The 16,255-nt window shown below is 27.8% G+C and overlaps 1 protein-coding gene across 1 annotated transcript; it reads left to right on the top strand.

Moving 5' to 3' along the window:
* The first annotated feature begins 534 nt into the window (after positions 1–534).
* Positions 535–16,235, top strand: LOC129959461 (uncharacterized). Its single transcript, XM_056072297.1, has 3 exons — positions 535–627; positions 7,832–7,900; positions 15,924–16,235. The coding sequence occupies exons 1-3, from the start codon at positions 549–551 to the stop codon at positions 16,091–16,093; spliced, it is 318 nt and encodes a 105-aa protein (XP_055928272.1). The 5' UTR covers positions 535–548; the 3' UTR covers positions 16,094–16,235.
* Positions 16,236–16,255: the final 20 nt, after the last annotated feature.

Here is a 16,255-nt window from a genome sequence, read left to right as displayed (position 1 = left end):
GTCTTTAGGAGCGCCATTAACGCATAATTTTGTGTTTAAATCAATATATATAATTAAGAGAGCAAATAGTACAATTTGTCCAGTATACATCCTTTGATACCTTTGGATAAGCCCTTTTTCGTTCTAATAATTTATCCTAAATTATGCTTTTAACTTTTAAAAACTATTCGATTATTTTTGAATAATCCGAAATCATGATATTTGTAGCGTTAAAAATTCTATTTTTTTTATGTTCGTGTACTTCTCTTAATATTTATACTGCAATGTGAGTGTGTTTAGGAACGGGTAAAAATTTTGATTAAAATTTCAATTTTTATACCGAAATTTAATCTCAAAATCTTTAAACGAATCGAAGTAAAAACGTTTAGAAACCCAATGAAAGGTATTTAGATGATTCATATTGAAAGTTCATGATATTTGTTGCTGTGTTTGTGGAAATGACTAGAAATTGAGCGAGAAGTTGTTTCTAGGCAACTATCATCCACCAGGTAATAAAATTTTTTATTGCTCTGACAATTCAAGGTAGGATTTGTCATTTTGGATTCGGTATGCTGAACCGAAGTGATGTTCAGGTCTTAACGAAGATGATTAGAATTATTTATCTTGCTGCGACATTATTAATTTTTGGTATGTACTTAGTATTATTACATGAGCATATCTTTTGATATTCTTACTTCAAAAAGTACTATTTTGTTATGTTATTTATAGGAAAATTTCAGTAATAATTTTGGATTAGGAAAGTTGTTTTTTCCAATTTATCTAATTATAGATATAGCATATTTTGACGGATTAGATTTTTCTATAATTTATTAAATTTAATGTGATAGTGCAATTTAGGACTAAATGAGGATTATAATGTATTTCAGTTATTCCTAATCTCTAATTTATCTATCACATTTTTTTGGATCTAACTAGAAGTAAAAGCATTCTTGAATATTTCAATTTTTAGTTTTTATTCTTTGTCGAAATTTATATTTTCTTAAGGAAATGATATATTTTTTTCATTCTGAAAAAAATTAGATAGTATTGTTATAAATACAGTAAAAAAAAAAGACCCGCTTTTACCTTTTAAAAAGTATTATTTTTACTTTTCTTTAGTGGAGGAGATCGAAAATTAGGCGAATAGAAAAGTAAAATGAAAAGGGTGAAGTAAAAATTTCATGGCGAAAGGAATGATTAAATTTTATTTCTGAGGAGGAAAAAATAAAGGATTGCAATTTTCTTTAACGGTCAAAAGGAAAATTCTAATTCTAAGAAATTCCCATAAGACACTTTTGGGAAATATCGCAAATTTAAGTTAGAAATTTAATAAAGCCTATTCTGCCGACATCCTGGCATAGGGGTAGCGTGCTTTCCCCGTCATCTGGGCTTCCCGGGTTTGATTCTTCTGTTCTCTATCTGTGCGGTGTGTGAATGTCCCCCCCCCCCTTTAAAAAAGGGGTTGTACAAGCGATTGTGATGCATGAAGTAGCTAAGTCATGCTCTTGGCCTTAGTTGGTGCTACTGAAAGAACAAGAGACGCTCATTCGGCTTAAATCGCTGACAGATAACTGTCAGCAGGCTTTTGAAGTGCCATAAGTCACAATATAACCTATTATAGAGATGTAAGTGACTTCGAGATAAGCACTGTTAATTTCGGAAAGTAAGTTTCTTCTGTATAAAAGCAAGTTCTGAAATACGGTTAGATTACATTAGTTGAAAGGTTTATTATATTCCCAAAGTAAGTGTTTTTTCATTAATTTCAAATATACATTCAAAATTTTTCCATCACCCACAATTTTTGTTTAATTACTTTATTTTAGTTTTGCTGTAGCAGGTTTATTTCCAACAACAATTTATGTTTGTCACTCAATATTTTAAATTGTGTATAGATAATTTACAATCATAAAAGTATTAATTTGTGTTTATAAAAATAAATGCTAAAGAGCTAAATGACCCATGCACCTTCATGTCGTGGCATGGCGTTAGAATATCGTGGCATGGCGTTAGATATATGCTTGAAATCGCGTCCGTGCAGTATGATTCATTCAAGGCAGTACTCTCACGCATTCCCTAAGTACGGTTTAATTCTATTGTATCTACTGTTCTATATCTGAAGTGCAATAGATTTATATTATATAATGATTAAATATGTCAAGAAAGTGTGAAAATTCAGATAACTTTTGTTACAAATGCCGAAGCGTTACAATTAAAGCGTAACGGCGAATTATGACAACCCTGATTAAAAAATGTTGTCTATATTTTGGCTGTTAAGTTGATTACAAGGTAAGAATTAGTCTTCTCATATATGATGTTTATCTTTCATTAGTTAACAGACGGATTTGATTTTGATTTCTCGATATTTGAGCTTTGTCATTTCAATGGTGTGGCTCAAACCATAATTGTACATCTTCGAGATCATTCATCAGACCTCTGTTCCTGTATAACAAGCCTTCTGTAAGTTCTGTATAAAAGGCATTTGTGGTAAATTTAGATACAAAGTTAAGAAATCAAATTTGTCATTGATTATGAGAGTTATATTTCACAGTGACGAGTTACCTGCATCACATTTATTCTGTACACCTAGCTGTAGAAATGAATCAGCAGTTGCTATAAAAGTTGAAAGTGAAAAGCAGGATGGTCCTGTCATTGACACAAATACTTTTTGGCTATTAATACAAGGCGAACTAAATGATCACGTTGAAAATTTTAAGCCCCCCCCCCAAAAAAAACAACAACAACAACACAACAACAACAACTTATAACTAAAGTTTTGGTTTTAAGCTGAAATGCTGGAATCTCCTTCGAAAGATATTAAAGGCAAGTTTCTTTCGTAATAGCCAAGAAACATTTCAAGATTTCTTTTCTATGGAAAATGATTTAATTTATTGTAACGATATTTATTTTATGTTCGAAATCCTGTCATGGGCATAAATCCACAAATTAGAGATTATGCATTCATTCAACAGATATTGGTTTGAAACATGTGCTTTGTTTAATGACGACAAAATTTTTTACTTACTGATAGTTTTTATAACTATCACGTGAGAAATCTATGAAAATATGAAAACTCTGCCAGCAAAAATTAAGTATGATAAATATTGCTGAGTCATATTTTACAACCTAAAATTCGATGCATCTCTTATTGGTTTCTAATTCGACTTTAATAAATTTTGTTTCTCTTTTCTTGCAAGTGGAACAATGTGGAAAAAGAAAGAATCATTATATTAAGAAGAAACAACATCCAAAGAGTGAATAATTTATATTTGGAAAATAAAAATATTGTATAACTTCACTCTGCCAATATTATTCTACCTCCTCTTCACAAATTTGAGAATTTTAAAATTTTTTTCTTACGCAATGTATAACAACAGTTCCAAATTATATTGAAAAGAATATTACCCCGTGAAAGCGAACTTAAGTCCAAGGAAGGAGTTTTTATAGGTCCTCAAATAGGTATTTAATTAAAGATGGTAAATTCAGAGATCCGTTAAGTGATATCGAAAAATTTTAAGGAAACATAGAAATGTGTTATTCAAAAATTTTTAGGAAATCGCAATGACCCAAACTATCGTAAAATCGCGAGTCAAATGCTACAATCATTCAAAGATATGAATTATAATATGTCCCTTAATATATATTTCTTAGAATCTTACTTGGATTTCTTGTTTGAAAATCTTGGGTCGAATAAGAAAAGCATTTTTTTCACCGAAATATCTCTACCATGGAAAACAGGAACCAATACAAAACACACATAAAAAAAACTTTTCAAGCATTTTAGGTTAGTTGAATAGAGTCAGGTATACGTGTAAATAAACATATCTCACTTCCATTTCATTTAATGGTACAAAAAAGAAAGAGAGAGAGAGAGAGGACGCTGGAGTTAAATTATTGACATATATCTGGATTCAGCATGAAAATCTTCAATAGAATCAGGTACTTTTCTTAGTATACCAGAAAAAAAAGAAATTTCTTCCCTTCAAAGGTATTAAAAGTTCGTTATAAGGTTGCTAGGTGAGGTGAGAGGTTTAAAGATAAACATTGTTTTTTCCTTTTCGGAGATTATGGTTATTCTCGAATAAGATTACAGGAAAACTTGTCAACAAGAATATTAATAAAACCCAGACTACGGCAGTCGGTGGCATTATTTGTGTGTTCTTATGCCGCACTATGACAATACATAAAAGGCCGCACTAATAAAATTTTCATAAAATGATTGCTGTATTAAAAAAAAGTTGAGTTCTTATACGACATTTTATGAAAGAACAAACTAAAAGTAAATGTTTAATTTAGTATTTATTCATTCTTATTTATTCCTTTTAAGAATCTGTTGGGGAAAATCTCCTTGAACAAGTTATATAAGTGAGGCGGTTTCTCGATTCTGTTGCCGGTACAAAAAAGTACAGCGGCTTGTTAACAGTCTCATCAGCGCAGATGGAATGTAACTTTTTGTGAGGGCTCCATGAATGAGATACTCATAATGGGGAGAGGGGGGGGGTCTATTTTTTATGGTTGCCAGTATATCAAGAGGAAGGCCTAACCCATGAGTCATTTTACCTGGAGAGAAAATGTTCTATATCCTTCATTAATCAACTTTGTCAGGATTACTCAACCTCTTCTTAAAACAAAATTGGGACTTTTTAAAAAACTTTAAGGCAACGGATAAAAATAATACTGTTTTTCATTATTTGAATAAAAAAGTTCCACGGAACCAACTCCAGGAAGAAACTGCGGTAGTCTGGTAATTCAGAATTACTTCTTGTGGTTTTTAGAATATTTATGAGGAAACTACTACTTGTTCAGAGAAAAACAACTCCCCCCCCCAATTTTGATAAGTATGTCATTTGATATTAAAAAAAAATTGTAAAAACTTACTTTTGTTAGTCGTAAACATTTTTCATACTTATTTTATGATTTGTTTATTAGGTTTTGGAACGTTTTCCTTAGTAACTATAATAATTATTCTTAATGAGAATGTAAATGAATATTCTGAAATAAAAAGTAAAATTGTAATGCGTTAAAAATAGCCAATGAAGCAGATATTTCGAGTAAAGGAGGTTTAAAATAATCGAAGAGGAATATGGAAATCTGATTTCGGACGTAAAACAAAGAATTATCAATTCGGAAATATTGCGCTTGATTCAGTATCAAATATTATCCGTCAAATACAGATCCAAGTTTCCCACTGTGAAATGTTTTTGATCTGGCAAAAATGATTAGGGGAGCTCTGAGACACACGGAATCCTATTCTGAGATCTGAATGGAAGAGGGAACTTTTCAAATGAATTCAAAATTATAATATTATTTCGGACGAAAAAGAAAGAATTAATAATTCAGAAAATCTACCACATGATTCAGTGCTATAAATTGTCCACAAAATTCAATTCCGGATTTCCTATTGTCTTTGTGAAATGCTTTTAACCTCTTAAAAATGACCAGGAGAGTTCCGACAGACACGCAGATTCATATTTTGAGATATGAATTGTAGAATAAACTTCCAAATAGCTCTTGCACCAATAACACAGAAATTAAACCAAGCACAAACCAAATGGTTTAAAAATTATAATTTGTCAGCTTCATTGCTCTTTGAAATAATCATGTCTTGAATGACATAAACATAGAGGGAAAAATCATTCAAAGAGACGAAACTGATTCAATTATTTGACTTGGATAGTTATAGTTGAAAAAAAAAAAGGCGAAATAAATTTTTATTTTAAGAGAATTAATTAATTAATTTAAATTTATTCTTTAAGAAATGATTTTAATTCTAAGAAGAAGGAAAGAGGCCAATGACGCTTAAGAACTTACACTCACTTTGAATTAAAAAGTCTTTGAGCACACATTCTGAAGATTTATTACCTTGTTTACATTTTGTTTGAAAGAATCACACTTTTAAGTTCTGGAAACATGTGCTTAGATACAACAATAGATACCGCTTTGAGATAACTCATTCATTTATGAGAAATGAATATTTCAACATCTTTTTGTGTCATTGTTTACAAAAGTAATTCAAATGAATATATCATTAAATAAATATTGATTTTTAACATCGTCATGCTTTTTTTTTTTTGCGGTTGCTGAAAAAAACATTTTCTATTTTGTAATTTTACAAAACAAAAATTTGAAAATCATAGACAAAGTAAAATTCTTTATATTACGACAGATTTTGAAAAATTGTTTCTTATTCGGTACAGCACTTCTCTACCTCTTGTAACTCTCTCCAGTCCAAATTATTATTTGTTCTTAAAAAAAATATTGGATATTTATAAAAATTTAGAAATAATTCTAAATATAAAAATACTCATTTCAACTTGATTAATTAATAAACATTACTCATTAAGGTTTAATGTGTTAAGGTTACCATCTGTATCCAGATTATGCTGCCACTTCGGAATAAGTATGTGCAAGTGATGATATCTGTTGAATATTAAAATCAGATTACTTCGGTGATGCCAGATGGCATTATTGACTAGGAAGTGTTAATCGGATAATTTTTCATACGATTTTTTTATTAATTATGCCACCATTCTGATGAATTTCGGATTTTTTAAAATAATTAATTAATTAATCAATTTTAAAATAATTTATTAATTAAAAATTCGAAAATCCATTTTTCTCTGCTTACATTCATTTACTTATTTTTAAGGTCGATTACTTCATGTACAAGTAAAATTTATCCAATCTATTTTTATTTTTTTTGCTTTAATAACAACTTTGGTGTTGTAGTTGCTTCTCTTCACATAAAACATTAAATCATGCTTATTAGATTCATGAGCGCAATTGAGGAATACAGAAGTACTAAAAAGTTCAACTTAAACATCTTTATAAGATGCACAACGCATGCTCTAATCCATTATCAACAGGATCATAATCATGACTTGGGTTTAGAGTTTTCATTTTTACGAAGTGAAGACATAAATATAATAATTTTTTAAAATGATTTCTTTATTAGTGAACTTATTTGTGGAATTTTCTTAGTTATTAGTGAGCTTATTAGTGGATTTTAAATAATCTCAAGTTTTTTAGTCTTTAATTTGTATAGAATTACTATGCATATTATAGAAATTTGAAACTAGTTTTTTGTTTCAAATTTATTCCAGGTGGGGCCACAGATACAGATAAAAATCTTATTAAATAATCGATTTATTGATAAGTAAGTTCTAAATATATCAAAATAGTGTGTTGACATAAAGAACACGCAGGTATTCGAAATTTCAAAACTCAGGCACATTATAAAACAGGTCAAGTTAAATAAAAGTGCATAAAAATTGCATCCAATGACGTAATACTTCACCAATTCAATGATTTCACTTTACTTACACTATAATGCACATTAAATAATTTACTATTCCTCTACAACTACTACCATTTTCTGAATTTTGAGGAAAGAAAACTACGGATCTGAGACTTGAGTCCATAAGTCATATCCTCGGATCAAGTGGAAGTTTTTTTTTTTGGTGGTGGTGGGGGGAGGTCAAGTATTCCTTCGCTTTAGTGGTGTGGAAATTTGGAGACTAAGAATGCCAATTCAAGTACCCTTCTCATTATGCGACCTCATCATAAGCTATGAAAATATTTGAGTTACGTGTTATCATCAAGTCTGAAAAGTTTGAAAATTCTAACACATTAAGAAGTGAGTGAAAAATCAATTATAAAATTCTATTGTTGCAAACATGAGGAAAATTCAATGAAAATGTGTTAATTCGTGGAAAAACATTTCGAAAACACTGCACACATTATTATTATAATGATTAAAAACTCATTTCGTAAAGAAACACTTTAATTTGCTCTGAAAAAAATCAATGCAAAATAATTTTTTTTAATTAATTAACTAATTTTTTTTATTTTCCAGAAAATTCCATTGTCTCCGGCCAAATAGCTCCATACGATTTTGGCGAAAGCACTAAGGGCGAAAGAGAAGGTAATCTTTCCCAATTTTTCCAGATCGTAAATATTCATTCACCAGAGAGTAATGAAAATTTTAATTAATATCCTGAGTGTAATTATAGTTTGAATATTAATCAGAATTAACTAATGGAATTTTTTAAAAAGATGAAAGAGTACAAATGGTTTCAGACTGTTCGTCTGGAAAAATAAAGAGAGAGAGAGAAAGGCATGAATATCTCAAATTTTATTCTTCTTCTACATTTCAGACAAGACTATTATTTACTAAAATATCACAAGATATTGTATGTTTTGACATATTGTATAATAACCTTAAATGAATGTCGAGTAATTAATAATATTTTAATTATTATAACTAGAAACTTTTCAGCAGGAAAAAATTAACATTCGTATGAATGTATTAATCACATTTGAGGGCACATTATACGAAAGATTAATTTAAAATTGTATTAATTGGCATTGAGAATACCCTTTTTTGTATAAATAGGCATTTATACAAAATTAAATTAAATTGATTAATTAAGGCCATTAATTTTAATTTGATTTTTCGACAGATAAAAATATTAGAAAGCTAAATTTTAAACATTAACTTGAAATAACTGAAATATTACATACAGAAAAACTATTATTTTTAATGAGTTTGAAAGAATTAATAACTAAGAAATTTCACCCATTTTCTTTGTAGTTATGTAATTTCTACTTTTAATGAAATTTATGGTATATATTTATATATTTATTTTTATATTATTCTGTATTGCATATTTGCATCGCAACTTAAAAAAATATTTTTAATGATTTAATAATACGCATAATAATATTTTATTATATATTTTATTTAAAGAAGGAAAGCTTTAAATGGGGAAATTAAATTTAATCAATTACTGTTGTTATATTTAATTCAAATTTAAATTCAAAATCACATTCTTTAACATTTCTAATACTTATTTGTATTGATTTGCACAACTGTAGTTGAAAAATAGAAGAACTTATACATTGTGAGGTTAAATCATATAACCGAATGAATGATTTCGATCGATTTTTGCGAAAGTTCTAGTGTTATTCAATAGATGGCGCTAGGCATACTTGGTTTGGATTTCGAAAAAGATCAGATTTTACTGATATCTCAAAGAGTTTCACAAAAATGCTCACATATATTATAACATATGTAACTAAACTTTCTCTTTCAAAACTGTTACAACAAAATAGTTACTTTTTTGCCATCTGTGCAAAAAAAAGCAAAAAAAAAAAAAAAAAAGAATTGTCTGCCTATTTTATATTCTGTGGTTTCAATCACTAGAAGACAGTCACTAAAAATATATGTTACACGAAATAATAATATATTTTTTAGTAAAAGCATTCAGTTGCTGATTTCTACAAAAAACATTTGTTTTTAAATTTATAAAAATAATATTGAGAGGTATCTGAGTTCTCACTTGCACTGTAAATTACAAAATAATCATCAGTGATTAGTAATGAAACTGCTAATTAGTAATTCCGAATGAAAAATTCATCATATATCAGAATTTGAAATTAATAATAATTGTTATGAATTACAGAAACTTTGAAAAATGACTTCATTTACGAATGAAAATTACAAATAAATACTTAACTGAAATTTCACCATACTGAAAAGTATTTAAAATGAAACACACTTTTCATAGCGTACTTGAACTGAATCTTTGCAGTAATTTTTAGAACTTAGAAAATTCAAACATTAATATTGACTTCATGACTAAGTTTTTAAAAAAATATTTTAATTGTTTTACTTTCCATCATGTATTATTATAAATGCATTTCCTAAAACAATCTACAAATAATTTTGGACATATAACTTTATTTTGTAACATAATGATAAATTTTAAATTGTTTGATTACCATAAATATTGTTTCAGACTAAAGTAAAAAGTTCACTAAAATTCATCACTGATTTACCTGAAAGTTAAAAATACAACTCAAAAATTAAAAACGCAATGTTGTTATTTAATCCTCTTTGATGTATGGTTATATTAGACTAGATTTTAACCTTCACCTAGATATTTTCTTTTCTCCAGTTACTCTTAGCTGACATTGAAAGTAGCAGGATCTGAAATTTTATATTGTTATGGGATGTTTAACTCAAATCGTACAACACCAGTAATATTATTTCAGAATACAACCAGTAATTCACTAAAATTCACCGCGCATGAAATTTAAAAATGGTTCACGTAAAGGTTTAAAATGCGATGTTTCTCTTTGATTCTATTTATATTAAAGAAATGGAAGCATTCATATTTACCGACAAATACTTTTATGAATATTATTAATTCTAACGACCCAATAATAAATTTCATAAGACATACATTTACAGCTTCATTTTTATTGCACTGAAAGAAGGTAGTTATATTCTTGCTTTCTTGTAGCGGCAAATGCAATTTATCAGACCAGAAAGTGCTTCCCTTAAGAAAGCTCGTGGAATAACTGTAGGTCTACATATCTTCATTACCGATCATAGGGTTTGATTCTCAAATAGTTAAATCTCTGATTACTTAAAAAAAAGTTGCCAAATGCTTTAATAAAATAAATAATAAATAATATTCTGAAATAACATGTATTTAAAAGAAATATAGATCTATTATCTCATAATACAAGCCGCCAGGGATCTATAAAATATCGTCAGGAGGAAATATAAATATTAACTTTATTAAGCATACATTTATAGCGTGATTAATTCTATTGCTTTTTTTTAAAGAAACCGGTCACCAATTTTTTCTTTCGTGTGAAAATCAAATGTATGTTACAAGGCCAGAAATTACTTACCCTTTAAAAAAGTAAATCAATAAATAAAATAGAAATGATCTGCTCGCTCAGCGTTGTTAAATGTTGACTAAAAATAAACGAAGGTTATGTCTGATCGAGGGTCCAAGGTTTACGACCGTTCTTTTTTTTTGTAATTTATTGCTATTTATTTGTTTGAAACTTCCATCCATCGAACAATATTGCATAGGCACGCAATTCAACGTCTCATTAATCATCTAACCTGTCAATATTAATCTAGTATGTCACGGAATGCTTTTTTTTTTTATTTTCGCAATATTATTATCCAATGGATTATTGATTTTCGCCTCTTAAAAATTATTTTGTATTTTGTCATCGTTTTATAAAAAAAAATATTATTTTTCTTCTTAATTGTTGTTAAAACTGACAGGTGAGAATAATACCAAGAAACGGTTGAGAATCGTAAATGCTATTTTGCAGAAAGAGATATTGAAACTGTTTTCAATAAACGAAACTATTTATGTAGAATTATGAATCAATTTATGTTTTATAAGATGATTGGAAATGTGAAATTTGTATTTCTGTTTAAGAACATTAATCTGAATCATTAAATTATAACTTTTTTATTAATTTTCAAAAATCTTATTCATAACTGTTAGCACTGACCTATCATCTTTAATTCCTTTAAGAAGTAGATGAATTTTATAGATATATTTTTGTAGAACAATATTTAGAGTGAATATTAAAAATACATATTAGTATCTGAAAAGATTTCAAAGGAATTTGAAGATTTTCATTTCAAATGTCGTTTTCAGTTTTGGAATTTCTATGCTATTCGTAATGACTCTGCATGAATTCAGAAACCTCATCTGTAGGGAAGAATATTATATTAAAATGAAATATTTAAGAGAAGATGGTTTTTTGCGTGGAACATTTCAAGCGAAACTTGCCCAAAGAATCGTTATTCGAGGAGAGAAAAAACAAACAAACAAACAAAAAAAACAAGGAAAATTTTTATGATACTAGATCTACAATTGTGAATTTTTTTTGGTGACACTGATATTCAATTTACATATTTTTTCATATTTACTTTCAAGTTTCTTTAGTCGTGTCTCAGTTTGTCATTGTAGAGTTTTGACCAGCAATTTTATTATCTAATAAACTATTTAAAGATTATTTTATAAAGGGCAAAATTCCAATCTGCAGACAATATAGCAGCTTATATCCCAACAATACAAAGTAGTAAGGGCAATGGTAATTTTATCATTAAATGGTTTAAATTTATACACCTTTAAAAGATGTTATTTTAAATCGAAGCAATATTTGTCTCTCTTTAAATAAAAGTATTCGTTACTTGGAATCGATTATTTTCTCATAGAAATTGATTTCATTATCTTATGAAAATTTTAAAGATTCGAATTTCATTAAATAATCTATACTTATAATAAAGCTCAATGTGTGTGTGTGTGTGTTGGCGCTCTACAGGCCAGACCATTCAACCTACAGCTACCAAATTTGGCACGTGTATACCTTGGAGGCCGGGAATGTGCACCTGGGGGTTATTTTTTCGAATTTTTAATTAGAATTTTATTTATTTAAAAATTACGCGAAATGTTGGCGTGTTTCTGCTATAACTTCCGAAAATATTACCGCACAAAAAATATTTTTACATGAAGTTAAAGATAAAAAATTTATCTTTTAAATGATACCAATGTTTTAACATTAAAATTGAATTTCTATTTTTAATGAATTTTTAAATAAATATTTTAACTATATTTTTCAACAATTTTTTTCGTACAAAATAAAAATAAAATTTACGCTGCACGAGCACATTTCGCATTGATGGGAAAAAATTAGCTTTTTTCAAAGTGTTGCCATCATATTGATTAAAGCTCCATTTAAAAATAAATTAAATCTTTTTGGAAATGAAATCTGCAAAAATATAATTTTCGGCACGCGTCTGTAGGAAATGAAACAAATATGAAATATTATTTTTTCTAAAAAATAAATTCAAGAAAAATTATTTTATGATCTTTTACACTCTCTATATTATTAATCCAATAAATCAGTTCCATTTTAAAACAAGTTTTGTTTAATATGAACAGGATATCCATTCAAATCAGGGCCATACAGCTAATTTGCAAACCTTTAGTAAGACACAGATCTGCTAAAATGGTCTAAATGGAAAATGATTACATTTTATGTAACTTGATTCAATAAATGCTCTAATAAATAACGAATTTTTAATTTTACATAAAGCTTCTTCTGTAGAAATCACGAATAACAAAATGTTCTTGAAACATTAATATTTTAAATAAAAAGAGTTAATTTCCAATCAACTAAATCAATCACTTAAACTGACTGATTTATGAAAATTTGAATATCACTATTCAATAAAAAAAGGATAATTTTAGATTTTCCATCGATCGTTTCAAAGAAAATACGCCAATCAGCGCGCAGGTTTCTCAAGATTAATTGGCCTAAGATTATGAAAATGTTGAGTTTTTCTAAATTTTTAACATTCAAAACTTCATAAATAAGTCTTAGTTGATCGTGAAAATAGAAACATTCATTCATTTATTTAAAATTTGGTGCGTCCAGAATATTTCACAGAATCTGATACCTTACTGCATTAAATTTAGACTTCATAATTTTTGAAATATATTTATAGGTCGGAACAAAATATTTTTATTGATTTCATTTCAATCCTTTTGAAAGCAAAACTAAAAACTGAATTTTATGCTGAGTCTGAGAAATTTTTGTTGAATTATTGTTTGAGATATTACATAAATTATGAAAAATATTTTGTAGTTCACATAAGACTAAAATACCGAGCGATTCTGTTTGCAATACTCATATTCAATAATAATAATAAATAAATAAATAACAATAAAGATGATAAATAAAATAAAACACTTGGTTTTATTAAAAAATATCTTTATATTAATTGCAATTTCATCATTTCCACTTTAAATTAATGTTGAAGTTTTACCGGAAATGACAACATATTAGCAAAATATATATAGTAAATTGAACGAAACGATCTAAACAACAGTATAAGTTTGGTATGACTATCAAAATTTGAAGATTAAAAATGTTTTGTTTGAGAATCTATTAAGAGACCAGTTACTTAAAATATTTAATTCAAAATTTTAGCGAGCGGTAATACTGGCGAACCGGCTGGTCGCCAAAGGTGGCTAGTCTGGAATAAATGGTTCTTCAAAATCACTGAAAAACACTTCGGTGAAATTGTAATGATTTCATTATGTTAATTACTTAGCAATGTTAAATATAAATATGTACGAATTGAAATGCAATAAACTAATATTGATCCTTTAGTGTCTCAATTTTGATTTAAAAATGACATAATATTAAGCTCCATTAATTTATCGAGAAAAATCTTCCGATTTTATTAAGTATAATAAATTATTATTATATGTCATCCGGAAATTTTAATACTTGATAAAGAATTTGAGGTTTGTGTTGCATATATATTTACCGGCTGTTAAATATTAATTGGTGAGACTAAACATTAAAAGATGATATAAGTTTATTAGATTTTAATAACAACCTCTCCGGGTAAGTATTCGATTTACTAGAGTTCAGAAACGAATTTAGTCTTCCTTGAAATAATATTACAATCATTAACTAAAATAGGTTACTATAAAATCAGAGTTTGACTGCTATTTTCAGACGCAAAAAATTAATGTGTTAATGTGAATGACAACGCATCGGATATTGAAAACAAAAGCAAGTTATAGCAGATGGTATTATACAAAACACATTGTGGCAGCTGATTAATATATTTCTCATGCAGGTGCAAACGTCAGAATACTAATGATGTGGACCAGAGAGAAGGAAAAAAACTTATTGAAAAAATAACGATAATTCTCTTAGATGAAACTCACGCATGAGTTTTCAGCATGGGAGCCATTGCGAGCTCAAATCACACCACGTCATAATCAACGTCTATCTTTGTCATATGCAGGGAACTTTTCCTTCTGCAAGATACAAAATGAATTTAAAAATGAAATCGGCGAGGATCATTTGATATATATCGTGTCAGTATAAATTAACTGAACTCTATATTTTTCTAGGACATACAGACAATAACAAAGACGCCAATTTTAAAAAGGCATCAGAATAGACAAAATTAACTTTGTTTCGTGAAATCAAATTCTACAAACGGGAAATAAAATACTGTAAGATTTACATGAAAAAAAGAAACTACAATTTACCTTATGAAGCTTATTAAAATGAAGGTTCTTTACCTATATGTAATTTATATATGATATTTCTTTCGTTAAATTTCTACGATAATCTTTTATTCTTTTCTTGTTCCTTCTTATTTTAAGGAAACTAATAGCACAAAAATGAAAATACTGATTTAATTCAAATACGTGTACCCTCGGATCCATGGTTACACGGTTATTTTCTCTTTATACTTGCATAAAATTTATAAAAAGTTTCTAAATGCTCTTGTTAATGCGCGTAGAATTGATAAAAAAAATCTGATCAAAAGGGAAAATACAAGCGTCAGATGTTGATACGAACATTCTAAATAAAATGGAATTTTAATCGCGTTTAATATTTTTTTCATTTTTAATGATTGGTAAAGAATTGTCTTTCATACGGAATTCATTGTGGCTTGAATTCTTTATTATAATATTTTTAGCATGAGAATTTAGCTATGACAATTTTTTTTCCACCTCAAAATTTTTGACAAAAAATTAATTTTTACTTATAAGTACTTTAATAAAAGGGAACTTTCATTTTTTAATTTGTATTGCTTTCTAGTTTTAATCTCAAAAATAGTTGACATTTATTTATTTTAAATATTATGGATTCTCGTTATTAATTTTCTAAAACACATTACAAGATGGCGCCTCTCAAATGAAACATAGAATCAAATAAAATTAATTAATTAACTCATAATTTAATGCCGAATTATTGTTTGTCATTGGAGGCATGAAATTACTCAACATTGCAGAACTCTAGTTTATCAGAAAGTAAGTTAAAACTTCTTCTTAACACATATGAAATTTATAAATGTGAAGAAAGCTAACTTAAGTAAAAAAAGGGCAAAAAAATAAAAGTATATTAAAAAGGAATTTAAAAATTAGTGTATTTGATCATGTATTGAAAGGCAAATATTAAGAAAACATTTCATTATTACGAGTATAAGGAATTCATTGTTTATATAACGATTGTTATTGAAATATAATCTAAAAATATTATGTTTTTATATGAATTTCTCTTTATTCTAATAAATATTTTCTTTCTAGGTGAACTTTCACCTGCTGCGATAGCTGGTGTAGCTTTTGGAGTTGTTGCTGGTTTTGCTGGATTGGCTGTCACTATTCTGTTTTGCTACTATGTCCATAGAAAACAAAAACAGTTGGAGCAAAGTTCTTCTTCTTTCTTACAAACTAGAAATGGAAAGATGCAGATATGATTTCTTTTTCATTTCTTTTCACCAATACTATGACATTTGCTCATTTTTCATTATGGTAATCAAAATTTATAATTAATTTTAATATCAGAATTAGACTTTCATAACGCATAATATATAATGAATCGTTTTTTCCATCCAATGAATGAGGAATTTACATTTGTA

This window comes from Argiope bruennichi, chromosome X1, assembly GCF_947563725.1.
Source record: "Argiope bruennichi chromosome X1, qqArgBrue1.1, whole genome shotgun sequence".
Classification (NCBI taxonomy): domain Eukaryota; kingdom Metazoa; phylum Arthropoda; class Arachnida; order Araneae; family Araneidae; genus Argiope; species Argiope bruennichi.
Note: the sequence above shows the minus strand (reverse complement) of the source record. Positions and strands in the feature narration are given on the sequence as shown.